At 40.0% G+C, this 15,446-nt stretch overlaps 1 protein-coding gene across 3 annotated transcripts; it reads right to left on the bottom strand.

Annotated features, from left to right (window-relative positions):
- Positions 1-3,177: 3,177 nt before the first annotated feature.
- Positions 3,178-12,261, bottom strand: FAM131B (family with sequence similarity 131 member B). Of its 3 annotated transcripts, XM_019617950.2 has the most exons (9): positions 12,132-12,261; positions 10,543-10,578; positions 10,163-10,206; positions 9,913-9,914; positions 8,264-8,370; positions 7,992-8,085; positions 7,214-7,411; positions 6,738-6,881; positions 3,178-6,295 (listed from the first exon to the last, which is right to left on the bottom strand). In XM_019617950.2, the coding sequence occupies exons 1-9, from the start codon at positions 12,183-12,185 to the stop codon at positions 5,751-5,753; spliced, it is 1,224 nt and encodes a 407-aa protein (XP_019473495.1). In that variant the 5' UTR covers positions 12,186-12,261; the 3' UTR covers positions 3,178-5,750. The 3 variants fall into 3 exon arrangements, with proteins under 3 accessions (XP_019473495.1, XP_010715943.1, XP_010715951.1); XM_010717641.3 differs by lacking the exons at positions 8,264-8,370; positions 9,913-9,914; positions 10,163-10,206 and having other exon boundaries at positions 12,132-12,260; XM_010717649.3 differs by lacking the exons at positions 7,992-8,085; positions 8,264-8,370; positions 9,913-9,914; positions 10,163-10,206 and having other exon boundaries at positions 12,132-12,187.
- Positions 12,262-15,446: the final 3,185 nt, after the last annotated feature.

Here is a 15,446-nt window from a genome sequence, read left to right as displayed (position 1 = left end):
TTGCAGCCTGCATTCATATTTGAGACTGTGCTTTAATGACTGTAGGCTGTGCTACACATACGTTTATTTCTAATAGGCACTACTTTACTAACATGTTCCCTGTTTATTTTTTCCTTTCCCTGAGCCATGGCATAGCAATCTTTCCCCATCAGATTACTACAGGGAAGCCAGAATCAAATTCACAATGAATCTGTTACTTATATTTTTCTAGTCCTAAGCTCGTATTGCTGATAATCTCTGTATTGGAATGGGTTTCATTTCTATTTCCTTTCTTGTTCTTCTTTTGGGGGGAAAAAGAAAAAAAAAAGTCAAACAATTAGTTTAAGGGAAATGACGATTTGTTCCTTGTTCAGGCAACTCTAAACAAGGGATATTCCATCCAGAAAAAAAATAAATGGAAGAATCTTAGACTGCAAGACAGTAGGGACTTTGGTAAACTGAACAGATCAATGTGGTACAGATTAAAAGTTAGGAACAACTAAAAATCTAACCCTGCTCTCCACAATACTTAGAGGTGTATTTATTTGTTTATTTCTCTTTCTTGGCAATTACCAAAACAACTGTAAAGGCAAACTGAGCTAAATTTAGATATTTTGCTTGTCTACTAGAGACAGAATTCACATTAACTTCATTTGGAAAATAGTAATTTAATATTTTGAGTATTTCTTACACAATTCCCCTGAAGAACTAAGCATGTTGTGAACTGTTTTTCAAAGATGATGGAAAAGTATATCCTCCCTCACATACCAAGTAACTTTATTCTAATTGGATAGAAATTTCACAATGAGTTGCATCTGCAATCAGAGAAATAACTTGAGTATCTGCACATTTCACAGGAACTCACCAACACTTGGCTCACCAAGTGAAACAATAAAAATTGCTGAAACTCTTGTTTTAATAGGAACTGAGTTCATTTTCATTGGTGCCAGTTCCTGAGCAGCCAAATGAATGTTAATACTCATGCTTCTTAGGCAGCAGAAGCATACAATTGTGGAGAGGAAAGGCAGGAAGCATGACAGCTTCTTTTGGCAGCTTAGACTTGTCATGGAGATACAATTTCAAAGTGGACTTTCACAGTTTACCTAATCTGATATAAATGCCAGATGCTGAGAATAATGTTCATTCTCCATCTTCTCACAGCTGTTCCCTATTCCCTTTTGCAGTAGAGTATAAAGGTTTGCTGTGGGGTCAGCCGTGTATCAGTATCTGTACAAGGGCTGTGGGAGGTGAGTACCATTTTATCATTTAAAGTTATGGTTAAACTCTGTTCTCTGCTGCAAGCTTACCATGAAAGATGATTTAAAGTCTTAAAGGAGTAAGAGAAAAGGGAAGTGGGTGACTTATTAGCGGTTTCCCAGAAGTTGCTGATTTAGAAGCACAGAAACTGAAGCAGCAGATTGACTTCTCCATCCCAGAGTGTGAGGTAATGGGGTTGAAGAAAACTCAAAATGAGTGTGAAGAATGCTTAAAATGTGTATATAAGGAAAAAATTATGTAAGCTTCTCCTGTATGGTTCTTGACTTTAAGGTTTGGACCAAACAAGCAAAATTGTTGAATCACTGTAATCCCAGAGCCCTGAATGAAAGGAACTCATCCTGTGAAACACAGCAGGATCTGTAGATCTCATATTACTGAACTGGATGGGTGCAGTCCAGAGCTGCCTAAACAGGGGCCCTCCACTGTGTCTTAGGTAAAGTAAATAAGATCTGCCCTCCCTCTAAGTCATATAACAACAGGAACAGGAGCACTAGCATTACGTCATTTCTGATGCCATCACTGAAAAAAAGGGGAACAATTAAGCAATAGTCTGACATTCAGCGAATTATATCAATCGTCATAAAGGGAAGATTAACAGCTACTAGGAAGGTAGAGGCCGAAACCAATATTCAGTGGTTCTAAAGTGCCTCACTTTCCTAGCCACTTTCTTTGATCAATGCCTTTAGAATATGCCTTAGAGATGAAACGTGCTCATCTCCAATGTTCTGAGGTAGTCACTTTTCATGCATTATTAGGGCAGCCCAAAGCTGCTGGTTCCAGCACTTGTTCCAAATCTTAATATAACAAATCTGCCAAGATTTTGCCAAGCCGATGTTCTTATTTCTCCCTCATTCCATTTTCTGAGTTTAAATCAAGCAGTATAATTGATCAAAAATAAGCAACCCTGACAATAGATCATGTATACTCAGCTTACGTTTCCTTACTATTTTCAGCCTCACTGTTCAATTTGCACTCTGAGTACTTGGCTGGACACTGTACAACTCATCCACCCTCACCAGGATAAAGAACTGGAAGCCAAATTTTGCTCAGAGAGCACCTGTGCCTTCCATATGCTTCAATAGATGTAACTATATAATGATGGCTTTTTTGGAAAACGTGCTTTAGGTTCCAGCTACCTCTCTCTGATAGAGGATACACACAAGCAGCAAGCCTATAGAAAAGGCCAGGTTATACAAACCTCTCTCTTATATTCAAATCATCTTTCCAGTTCAGCTCTGGATGCTTACTCAAGTAGCAAGTGATTATGGGTGGCCTGCTATCTCCAGTCAAGTTCCTTTCAATTAGAAAGGCAGATACATTTATCTTCTGGATTGTGGAGAGGTTGTAAAAAATAGCCTTATTCATCTTTCAGAAATAGGCTGGAATTTTATTTTATTCACAGAATGTCATGACCTTTATGAAAAAAATTTATAGAATTTAGTAAGCTTTAAAGTTTTCAGAGTGCTCCTCAAACTCAGTAGACTCCACAAAGAATGAGTCTATCTATACATTTCTAGAGATCAGGTTATGAAATTATACAGCAGGCTAGAAAACTCTAGACAGGTTTTCCCTTGCTACTGAAATCCATAGAACTTTCCGTAAGTTCAATTTTTTTTTTTTTTCCATGCTTTTTCCAATGTAGATATTTCCTTGTCATTCCCTTGCATGGAGGAAATGTATACCTTTTAGACACTGATTATATGCCTTATTAAATGCTCACAGTACTAAAAAAAAAAAGAAAAAACAGACAAGATGGCCCACTTGTCTCAGTCACATAGACAACATGGAAAGATAATTTGAAGCTTCTCTGAAACACTGTGACCATCCATATTGGTCCTAGAGAGGCTTATGAGAAAAAAGCAACAAACCACTCCAATCTTCTTCCACAAAGAAACATACCAGACCATTCTGTTTCCCTGATTTTTTTTTTTAAAGTAAGTAACAAAGGATTAACATTTCCTCATTTGTCCTCTGCTGAGGTGCCCTTGGCACTTGCCCTGTCCCCTGCTCCAGTTAGTGTGATTTCCTGGGCCCTGATCCACGACTAGATCAAAGCCAGTTCAGGAAAATGAGCTAGCAGAGACCCTGAAAGAACTGTTAATCATCTTCAACAAGTGCTGCTGCCCAGGGGAAGTTAGCACTTGAATGTGTAAACATCTGCACAGAGAAATTTAAAGTCCATCATTCAGGAGAAGAGCTACCTCCTAAGACAGATTTAAGAAAACCCAAGGAAATTGACTAAAAAAAAAGTCACAAAAGTTTTTATCTCTTACCTATACCAAATTATCAATCTTACTTAAAAATCCCAGAGGTCTTTTCTGTTAGAGCAACAACAGAGAGGGAAGACAGAGCCTCTTGAAATGGTGAGGGCTGGAAAGACCTGGGAGTTCTTAGAGTTCCCTCTTCATACAGCTGCCAATGTGAGAGAAAGCTGGGTGGGATAAAGTTTTACCTGAGAGTCCCATTTGTACTTTTCATAATTCCTGGACATAGGCAACATTGCTTGCCAGGAGCTGTCTGAACTCTGACATCTGATGATGCTATTTTGGTCACATTTCACTCTCTTTAGACATTCTTGATGAGTCTAAAGCTGAATCAGGAAGTGAGCACTTATTCTCCTGTAATCCAAAAATACAAGCCTGAAGAGGAGGCAAGGAAGACAAACACTTGATGAATTGAACAGAGTAGGTATGAATCAGAGAAAGTGGAAAAGAGATGCCCCTGGCACAGTAGGGCAGTGTCCAGACAAATTCCTTCCTCTAGCTCATCAGATCTAGTATTCCATCCAAACCCATGCTTTGCTGATGCTTTGTTCCTAGAGATATTGCAATTAAAACTCAACGTGTGTAATTTCTAGTGTTCTGTTCAGCTCTCTAGCAAAATCAATAGCCTTGTACAATTTTATTTGTTTTTTTTTTTCTGTTCCCATTTGTTTTCTGGTGAAAGCTTAGAAGACAACAGTTTTTCAGTTACCTTACAAAGACCTTTCCCTTCAAAAGGAGGTCCATAGAAACACAGTGAGAAACTGTGAGAGACCAAATTCCCACTAGTCAACGAACTGTAATTTTTTTTTAACAAAAAAAAGAAAAAATAGAGCTAAACAAATAGAAAAAAAACTTATAAAATCAGCTTTCTCCACTCCTAAAAAAAAGAGCAGAGATGACAAAAGAAACAGACCAAGCTGTTGACTGTTATTTACATTGTCTGAAGGTAGGAAAACAAAAGAAAAAATATAAGTAAGGAGAGGAAAGAAATAGGAAGAAACTTTGTCTCTAGCCCCTTTCCTCCATCTATGTTTGGCACTGCAGAAGGAGTAGCAGAAATGGGAAAGGTGCAGAATTTATAATAAGTAACAACAGGAGTACAGGCTTTCACCACTACTAACTGCTTTTTTAGGAACACTTAAACAGCAATATAAAACATTTTTTTTTTAAAAAGCAACAACTGAAAATTCCAGTGTAAACTGGAAATCTGTGATCTCATAGCTGTACATGCTATTCCTGGATTTGCAGACTCTCTTGGTCTGCCAATGCTGCTGGCAAAGGAAAAGACATAAGGATGCTGCAGCAGCACCAAGATGGACATGTTCTCAAGCCCCCCACAAGAGTCAGCTCTTGGTGACTGACTCAGTAGCTGATAAAGTCCTTTCTACTGATATTTGGTGCCCAATGCCAAAAGGACACAGCATTCCTGCCAGCTCCTGGGAAGATAGAAATGTCAAAGAGAGAAACAAATAAAGACTACGAAGAAACCAAGGCATGAGTATCTCAGAGCAGGGTTAGATACATATCTGCACTCATTCCTCCATGCCACAGTACAGCCATGCACACAGAGCCAGACCGTCTGTACTGCAGCACAGCCCATGGAGCGCAGTCTGTATCCACTGAGCCTACAATTTCATATCAAGGTGCTATTGAGGATCTGGTTACACAGTGAATCCTTCATCTCAGTACAGTCTGTATTGAATACAGCCTTATTCTCTGTAGCAGCCACAATCACTATACTAGTGCAATCTATATTTGTAAAGCCATATCTTCATTTTAAAACAGTCCATATTCATATATTCTATCAAAAACATCATGTCCACAAAGCAATATCCATTTTGTCAGAAGGGATCCTAGCCACAAAGCCACTCCCTATATCAAGCCTATCTCATCAGCCACATCCCTATACCAGAAGAGTTTGAATCCAGAGCCAAGACTTCGTATTTAAAAGATTTAGAAATGATTTACCAATCCAGATCTCTCCAAGCACCTCAGGTGCATTGCTCAGAGCAATGAAAATTGAAGATGTGTTCATTGTAGAGGGAAAGAAGAGGTCTTCATGTGTCAATCACTTTGAGATTTTCCTCTTGTTTGAAAAAATAATTAAATGTCAGAAACTGAAAGTGTGTCTGCTTGAAAGTATGGGGAGCTGGAGAGAATAATCCCTGTCATTTCATTCCTTGCCACCCCACTCTTTGTTCAGCAGTGATGAGAATTTCACAAAAAGCATCAGTTGTTTGTTTCTCCCTCTTCCTCATCAAAAGACTGCACCCCAGAAGAGGTTACATCAGAGACTTTGCGGCTCAACGCAGCATGTTCCATCTCCTCTCGAGGAGACAGCGATTCCAGGTCCCGGCATACTACATCATCCTCCTCTGGAGAGGGCTTCTTGTTTAGGAGAGGAGCCTTCTCCAGCCGTGGGTTCCCATTATCCTCAAGGTGGTCCTCCATGTAAGTGCTGGATTCAGCCCCACTCCCACCCTGTGCAGTCTGCAGAGGCCACACATGGACCAGCCCCGTGCTCTGGATGAAGTTTTGCTCCTGCTGCTGTTGCTGCAGCTGTTGCTGCTGGAGAAGGCTGCTCTGAATCAAAATACTTTCCTGAAGGTTTGTCTGCGACTCATCAAAATTCTGGCCTAAGTAGGAGCCAGTTGCTGGGGAAGCAATGAGGGACTGATCACTGGTCTCCCAGGCATCAGATGAACCTAAGCAATACATGCCCTGTGAGACATAGGAATGAGGCCAGCTATCATACTGCGTCTGGGCCATGTGCTCTGCAGGAAAAGAAGGGAAACAATACCATTAGACAACGTAAGCCAAGCTGGTTCATTTAGATAGCTTGGGTGTCTGTACATAGTACTGTATAGGGCAATATGGATAAATCCTTTACAGGGGAGGAGAGGGATAAATCCTTTACAGGGAGAAGATGAAAGGCAGTTCTAAGCAGCAGGCATCTGAATCTCATTACATCCACAAGTGACTGCAAGAGTTGGAGGCTTTCCACAGTCATGCCCAGCAAGCCGAAGAAACTGGGCTTTGGAGCCTCCCTGTTAATATTAGATTCCTTGGATAGCAAATAGGTGATGGCTTTCCTTGATTTCAGCCCTGAAATTTGAGGCTACAGAACGAAAAAGGGCAAGTGGAAAGAGAGCAACACGATACCAAGACTGAAAGAGGGGGCTAATTTCAAGATTAGCAAGAGGTGCTAGAACTCACCTTGGCTCTCCATTAGTTCCTGATAATTTTCAGAGTAATTGCCCGCTGGATTCTCCTGATTAGAGTTTACACTCACATCCTCACCATCCATGGAGGACCAGGCCATGAGAGTCGCCTCTGATATGGCAAATTGCTCCATCACTCCTGTGCCAAAAGAGACGTGGACAGAGAGCAGAAGCGTGTGAATATCTTCATCTCTTATCCCCCTTTTTAACCGCATCTCCTAGTCCCACTGTTCCACTCTAGTTCTACTTTAGCAATGCCCATTACCCACAGTTGGCTCTTGCCCTCTCCACTTTGCATTCCATTGGGAATATTCTAACTACAGTCTCTCATCTCCATCTGCCATATGAACCACCCAGAGGCTCTCCTGAGTATGTTTATCAGGTTTCTGCACATTGTATCAGGGATTCTGCTCTGGAACATCCCAACTAACCCAATTCTCATGAACAAAAAAAAAAAAAAAAAGAAGCTACCTGCAAGGAACCGGGCCTCCTTTTCACCGTCACTCAGGTCTGAGTAGGCGTCAGCATCTTTGCGTGCCGTCTCATGCGTATGCTGTTGCTGCTGGCTGTTACCTTTACCCCAACCTTGCCATTCAATCATGTGAGCCACACGGCCTTGGCCCATAGCCGTTGGCTTTGTAACATGGTCCTTCATGCTGCGGGATATCCCTAAGGGACCAGACATTAGAAAACAAGGAGGGGCTATTACACAGTTCCAGAGTGTCTGCCATGCTGTTTTTCCTCTCTTTGAAGTGAGATTTCTCCCCTCCTTTCCTAACTAGGTTCAGGCCTTGGGTTGGGTGGGCTGGGATGTATCACACCTTCCACTGTATCCCTCTCAAGGAGAGTTTCTCCACCTTTTCTTGGACTAGTTCTCAGGGGGGGAAGGAGAAACCCCAAATATGAAAGGCTATTTCCTTCCTTGCCTAGAATCCATTTAGAACAGAATTGAGCATGAGTGGTGAAACCTGGAAGTGAACAAACTAAGAAATAGAAAATGGGTTTTGAGGGAATACAAATGAAGATGTCTGAGCTGGGGTGCATGGTCAGAAGCAAAATTAGCTCTTTGAAAGTGCAACAGCTAAGAGATTTATGTATCTAGAACCGTGGTGGTGAAACTACTTTAAGGCCTAGAATAAGCATGAGTCAGAAGGGAGAAGTTGGGAAAGCAACAGGGAGCTATGGGAAGAGGCATAAAGGTTTGTGGAGAGAAGCTGCCAAGGATAAACCCAAGTTTTAAGGACCTCACCAGAGAAAGATGATTTAGCCAAAGCCCCAATCCCATAAGCATTGGAGTTACGTTTCAGCTTGGGGAGAATGGAGGTTGTATCTTCCATGGAGAGCTGAAAAGAAAGAATATGAAGAAATGATATACAGGAAGGTGAAAAGAAACTGAATGGAAATCAGTTCAACAATTTCAGAAGGTATGGGAAAGATGAAGAGCAGAAGCAAGCAATAAGACAACAAAACAAAGGATGGAAAAATTAGAGGCTATTTAACTAGTATTAGATATTGCATAACTGTGGTACTGAATGAGGTAAGGTCAGTGGCAGAGGCAGAATCAGGCTGTGAGAAGCCTCCCTTTGGCTGCTTCCAATCCTCCATGGACATGCTGCCCTGTTCCAGCTCTTTATCTGAAAGGCAATGCATGGTTGATGGACAATTCAGGAAGCTTACAATGGAGAGCTGACAATGTGATAAACAAAACACACAAATATGCATCGCATTACAGATATTATTTCATACATTGGTTTTAGTATTTACTTCTTGTATACATAGTTTACATAGTCTTAAAATGAATGTGACTTTATCAGTGTATTCTTCATTCATTCTAGTTTGGAAATGAGATCTACAATTTTACTAAATTCCCTTTACTCTCTTCTCTGCATTCATCATCAGTCTCTGAAAAACAAGTACAGGCAGTCACAAACATCATAGAACACAATCTCTCAAGATGAGTTCAATAGTCTCCTCTAAAGATGCTGGGCATTGCATTTGAGACTATATTTTCATAAGGGCTAAACAAGCATTGCTTCTGCTCTTCATTTCAAGTCCATCATGTTCATACTGGGCACCCAAACAACAGCATATTCAAAAGTAGTGACTATGATGGGAAATTTTAAATCCTGACATAAAGCAACTATTGGTCACAGGGACAGGTCTCAGGAAAACTAAGAGGTGCAGTAAGTAGGCAGTAAAGTAGTTAGAGGCAAAGAAAGGTAATGTAAAGATACTGAACTGCATATAATCTCTGCCAATTGCTAAGCTAAGAAAGGCGAGTTTCTTTGAAAAGTGAATGTAACTGCAGGAGTTGAGGCATCCTGTAACTTTGCAGCCACAGGTGTGCGTAACACATGAGCTGAAGCTATCAGAAAGTGAGAGAAGAACAGTAAAAATTGAAAGGTGTAGCAGAGAACATAGTCCTTGTCCAATGATCCATCTCCTTTGATGGTACAGCTGGTTAAAGAATGGTCAGGCTATGCCACTTCTGGTCATTCCTGCCTAGGTTCATTGTCTGCCCATTTGTTTCAAAAAAGTCTGGGGACTGCATTGAGCCCCCTCATGAAAATGACCTAGAACAGAAAGTATCTGCAGGTCTCTACGATTCCAAGGCTGGACAGCTATAGCATGAAGGCAAGAGTGAAAAGAAAGAGAGGGAAACTCATAAGCCAGCTTTGACATCAATGAAGATATACAGAATTACACTGAGGAAGAAAAAAAGAGACACTTTGAGAAATCAGAGTGCCATGGATTCAGAGTGGGTTGGAAAAATGAGAAGTTGCAAATAAGGAAATTGTCTTCCATTATCTTTAAGGAAACATGACTATGTGTACCTTGCTTTCAGCTAGGCAGAAGTGCAGCAAGATAAAATTTATTCTAGACAGCTGCTGCATGCACTGCAATTTTCCCACAAATTTTTTCTCTAGCTGAGCCCAGGCAAAAGATCCCTAGCTATAAGTGTCACAATGAATGAGTTGTCAGTAGAATGAGGATTGGTTAAAAAGCTACGTCTCCTTGCTATTAAGTGACTTAAGTGCTCTCAAGTCACAGGAAACCCGTTTTAAACTTTCAAAAGCATCAGGATTTTGAAAATGCTTACACTACCAAAAATGCATCCCTAATTCTTTCTTTCAAGGTACCAAACTATCAGAACTAATCTATTTGAACACCTCTTTTAATCTACTAGAGCAGAATACTTTGATAGCAATAATAAACATTATTCCCTTTTCAGGATGCTGGTTTTGTATTAGTAGGGGGAAAAAAAAAAAAACACTTTTTTATGGTGTAGGTATTAAGAGCAACAGGAAACATATTATTAAATTTGTTTGTTATAAAGTTTGCTTGTTTCTTCTTCTACTTGTTAACTGAAGTAAACTGGTTCTGACCATTTCCCTCAGGGGACAGTAAAAATTGCCTTACTTCTGTATACAGCTGAAAATGATAGATACACTTTCTACAAACTCCTGAAAAAGATCAAATGATGCTGTAATTAAAGACTATGGATTTTTAAAACACGCTAGCTATACTTTTTTATCTAACAGCATCCAGAAATCTCACAAAGAGAACATCAGAAATGACAGACATTTATCTCAAAGGGAAAAAGGCAACTTAATAGCCAGATCTAAATACCTGCCAGACAACAAAAGCCACAGCGGCAAACAACATTTCAGCAGCATCCTGTGAATCTTAGGCAATGCTCAGAATTTCAGTGGCAGTTAAGACTTTCAGCCATGTTTCCATCATTACTGCCACTATGTCCTATGATTAAAAATATGAACAGTAGTATGGCGCACACTCACATTGATACCATCCCAGGAGAAATCTGTCCGTGTTTGCTGAAGAAAGCAAAAAAGGACATCATGTTAGCGAACAACACTGCAAATTGTCATGCACCTCTCTAGTAGTTAGTGATAATCAACAGCCTCTACTTTGTCTGGGGAATTAAACAATGTGTCTTCCAATCTGGCTTCGTTCATAGAATAGAAACATAGAATTGCTCAGGTTGGAAAAGACCTTATAGATCACCAAGTCCAACTACAACCTAACCACACTACCTTAACTTTAACAACCTGCCACTAAATCACATCCCTGACCACCACATCCAGACGGTTCCTTGCAGTTGATTGTGGTGTCTGTAGGTGCCATAGTGCTTGAAGGTGTACAAGTAAATATGATGATAAAGAGTCTAAGGGAGAGAGAAATACAAACACCTTTCGGTAAGACTCCCCTTCTAACTTCTTTGCTAAATAGTGCAACGCTGGCAACCTTGTGTGGGTGGTGCATCCCTCTGAGGCTAACACAAGGAGGAGCCACACTACCTATGTATTTTTAGCATAATATAACAAGTTCCAGACTGATTTTCTCCTGAAATTATTTTCTCTTGTAATCTTTCAGTTTGTCCACTGATCCATTTTTTAGTTGCAAACCTGATCCATTTTCCCTACCAGTCAGTATGGTAGCACTTCATCCCTCAGCTGGGAGGGCTCACATCTCAACATCTTGGTTTTGTGATGTGAGCACTCAGGAAAACTTAGATGAATAAGTTCTAGTCATAGTAACTATTCATACAAATCAAAATGTTCCATGAGGTAGAGTTTATGTTCAGTGAGTTATAGATCTGTGTTAAACTTCAACTGAGTTTTCCATACAAGGTTAAGCCAATTTCTATCAGGATTTCACAAAACTCCTGGTTTCTTAGAGCTGCATTCCAAGATAGTAGTGTAATAAGGAAATAAAATGCCTACATGACTGGCACTTCATTAGATTATTTAAGTTGTATGTTATTTACGAACATTATCTGTGATTTTCAAAATGTTATTTGTTTTAAACAGTTTAATGTTTTTACTAACCATGATTGCTTGCCCTGAACCTTACAGACCTGAAAGTTCAGGTATCTAAGCTGCACTAACTCAGAACAGGAAATGAATCACACATTGAGGTACTAAATGGTAAATCAATTGGCAGTGAATTACTAGTGAATAAATTCCTAAATATCAAAATGGAGACAAACACATTTCTTCAAAACATGGTATGGCTGTAGAGCCATGGTGTTGGGCATTTTAGTAAATCCATACTTCAAGGAATGCAGACCTACAGGTTTGCCAGAACTGCCACAGTTTTATTCGTATTCTATCTATCCCAGTTGTCAGTGGTTAAAAGCACTTTCATTTGCAACTCTTACTCACTCTAGATAGTCTATACAGAATGACTCAACTCTATTCTAAACAAACCAAACTGCACAGATATAGAAGTCTGATCCTTGGGTGTATATTAACACTCTTGTCCTCTCCGAGATGATACTAGTGATGCTCAGCATACATTTCTGAACACACAAGGAACTGAAATTTTTCAATCCCCTTGGATAAGTGTATCTGGGACAAGCACTCACCTCAGTAGAAGGACGATGGAAGCTGCTGCCATGTAGTGAACTGGTGCTGTCCATATTGATTTGGTCCACATCTTTCAGTCCCTTCCAGTCTACTGCAATCACCTCATTTCCTGTGGGAACACATCTAGTCAGGCTTCCAATTGTCACTACAATGCGTTTTAGCATTCTTAAGTCAAGTCAGTTTAGCGTACAGTAGAATCACTGACCTTAAGACAACAGTAGCCTTAAACCAGACGTGATTTTAATCAGATCACCTGTACATCATCAACTACTACATTTCACATAGATATCCCCACATGAAGTCAAGTCATTTGCGTTGTTCTTAAGCAGAATGTATGCTTGGCTAAACCATAGCTCCCCAAAATAAAAGAATCTAGTCATCACGTCTGACTGAGAAACAACCAATTCTTTTGATATCCTGTTTCATTATTAAGCCTTCATCACTTAAAAAGGCATTTCTCCTCTCTAGTTTGAATTAGTTTGGCTTCAATTTAGAGGTGCTGTCCCTACTTTGCCTTTCTCAGCAAGATTAAAGAGTTTTTTTAATACCTGTCATTACATTTCAGAAAAGTTACTCATTCACTTGATTTTCTTCTTGATAAATTAAACAGACTGAGATCCTTAGGTTTCTTACTCTATAGAGTCTTTCCATCTCTCTTAATAAAGCTCATCTTTTAAAAAAAAGACATCTCACATTTTTTAGTTCTTCAAAACACAGACATGAAAGAATGCATAATATTGCAGGACTGCTTGCACCCATTCTGCTAATAAAGGCAAAAATGACTAACTAACCCATTGTGTCATAAACTTGCAGCAGATTCTCACATCCAGCTGTTGGTTCACTGTGATCCTTGTGCTTTCTGCACAGCTTTCTAAGATTTTCAACCATTCAAAGGCAGCCTGTGCTGTTTGATCTTAGAAGCATTTTAATGCAACTTAAAAGATCAAATTAAAATAAATATTAATAATATAAAATTAATAAAATTGAAAGAATAAAGACAAAAATTACTAAAGACTTAATTTTAATATAAGTGAAACTAAATCTGAAGTAACACACTTCAAGTAGCCAAGGAAAAAGATTTCTCCATATGACTTCTCTGTCCATTTGGCTATCTACTGCTCTTTTTATTGCACCATCCTTAAACTCTGTTTAAAAATATTTTATTCCCTCATCCATGTCATGGAGAAGACTGTGTTACGTTTAAAACTGAGCTTTTGGGAATCTAGAAAGAAGGACAGCTCCTACGATGATAATCGATTCCTGGATCAATTGAGCAATCTCTATTTAAAAATAGATGTTTGTGGATGTGAATGGTGCTATTTTCAACAGCTTTTAACTTTTTAGTTGCTCTTTGCTTTCTTCACCACAGACATATGAAGACCCACTTGCTTGTTCTAGCAGCTCTGGCACATCTACACTGGCTTGCCACCACCAGATCCTCTGACAGGCAAGAGGTGTTGTGCAATCCCCTTCCCTACACAGGCCTGTAAGCATGAGGAAGCCCGAGACACACTCAGCTAGAATTCAAAATGCAAAAACATTAATTTGGTATGTTAAAAAAGGATAAGCATGGTGAGCCAAAAACCAGCAGAAAGCAAATGTTATTCGATTTAGCAATCACAACACCTCACAGCTCATCGCTTTCTGCTGTGTAAGATCTCTTTAAGAGAATCAAATCATATTTTTCCCCCCCTCACACTCAAATTATGTTTCTCTTTATCAGGATAATTGGAATTGAGTGCTTTAATAGCATCCCCCATGTGCTACTGACTAGGCTGAGCAAAGCAGAAGCTATTCAGAAAACTTAAAAGAAAAAAAAACAGATTCCTGTACTGTCTGCTACAAGGCTGTGCATTAGAGGTCAGACCCAAACAGATTTCAGGAGGAGGCAGGATTTGGCTATAATGAGCACAACAAAGACTACTCTTCAATGCTGTGATCACCTTGACTAATTTTCCTAGCAAGTACATGCATGTATTTGTCCTTACTGAGCTCCATTATTTATTTCTAATTGCAATTACTATTAAGCATGATCAATTCATGTGCTACAACTGTACAATTTTGTGTTAAATTCTGATCAGTTTATTCAGCTTCAGACTGCAGGCATACTTCTTTGCAGAGCATGTTAGATTATGTGATAAAAGCCCACCTGCACACCCACAAAGGAGCACAGAGAGCCCAAATAGAGCGCCTGAACGTTACTGAAAATGAAGTTTGACTTGTCGGTGAGGGATCTGTACCAGCATCTGGACAGGGCTGCAGCCTTGAAGGTTTATATGTCTGGGTGCCAGCAACTGTAGAGACCAGGATCCAGACACAGCCACTGCACAGACTGTGCAGCCCAGCTGAATGTGGGCAGGAGGAGCTGAGGAATCAACAGAGGTACGTGGGAGTCTGACAGTGGAGTCAGGAGTAGGAGTGAGAGCCCACCTCTGCTTGCTGGGACCAGGTTGCCACTTCTTGTGGAGGCAGATTGCTTCTTTGCTCCATCAGCACCCCATCCGTCACACAGAAGGGGAGGCTAGGGGCTGTCCTACTGCAGAGATGATGTGACTGGAGAAGCAGGAGACACTACCACTTCAGAGCAAAAGGCAGCAATGCAAAAGCCTTTGCTATAGGCTTTAAACAGTAGTGCCAAGGCTGTTTTATCTCCATTTATCCTCGGTCTCATTCCTGTACGTTCAGCTGTTGAGTATAGTGCTGCAGTGCTACTGCAAGTCTCAACATCCTGGCATATAGTTCAAAACAGGCTGCAGTGCTGTTCTGAAAACGTACCACAAAGAAACCTTAAACAGAGAGACCAACCTCACGGAGTCAGGTGCTCAGTAGATGTGACTTAACAGTCTCAAAGTTTGGCACAGACACTCAATTTTTTTTTTAATCTCAGTATTGCTAACACGCTGATGGTCTCCATGAAGTGTTAGACTGTAGAAAATATTATTCTGGCAGATGGTGGCATCAAGTAGTTGAAGTGAATTATCAAACTATTATTTGTCTCAAAGTCCATGCTTGCTCTGTAGTAGTAGAACTGAAAGCCTATAAAATGTATTTACAGATTGAACAATTACTGAAAATTCTTGGTCCAAACAGTTTCACAGATACTAAGAAAGATTTTAGGAGAGAATACCTCTTTAATATCTACAAAATGTTTTGCGAGGCAAAAATATATAAATATCTGCTCAAGTGTTACAACATCACACACTGTGGTAGAAAAGGAAATCTCTGGACTCTAACTGGCGTTGAGCCTGGGGCAATGTTACTTCCACTTACTGAAAGTAGGAAAAGTTTAGTGGTGGGGTTTTGTGGTTGTTGTT

The sequence above is a fragment of the Meleagris gallopavo genome, chromosome 1 (assembly GCF_000146605.3).
Source record: "Meleagris gallopavo isolate NT-WF06-2002-E0010 breed Aviagen turkey brand Nicholas breeding stock chromosome 1, Turkey_5.1, whole genome shotgun sequence".
NCBI lineage: Eukaryota > Metazoa > Chordata > Aves > Galliformes > Phasianidae > Meleagris > Meleagris gallopavo.
Note: the sequence above shows the minus strand (reverse complement) of the source record. Positions and strands in the feature narration are given on the sequence as shown.

Coding starts and splice junctions, on each gene's coding strand:
- FAM131B (XM_019617950.2), bottom strand. CDS start 12,185: ATGGACAGCACCAGTTCACTACATGGCAGCAGCTTCCATCGTCCTTCT. Junction 10,579..12,131: donor TCCATCGTCCTTCTACTGAG/GTGAGTGCTTGT, acceptor TGCTTTCTTCAG/CAAACACGGACAGATTTCTC. Junction 10,207..10,542: donor TCTCCTGGGATGGTATCAAT/GTGAGTGTGCGC, acceptor GATCTTTTTCAG/GAGTTTGTAGAAAGTGTATC.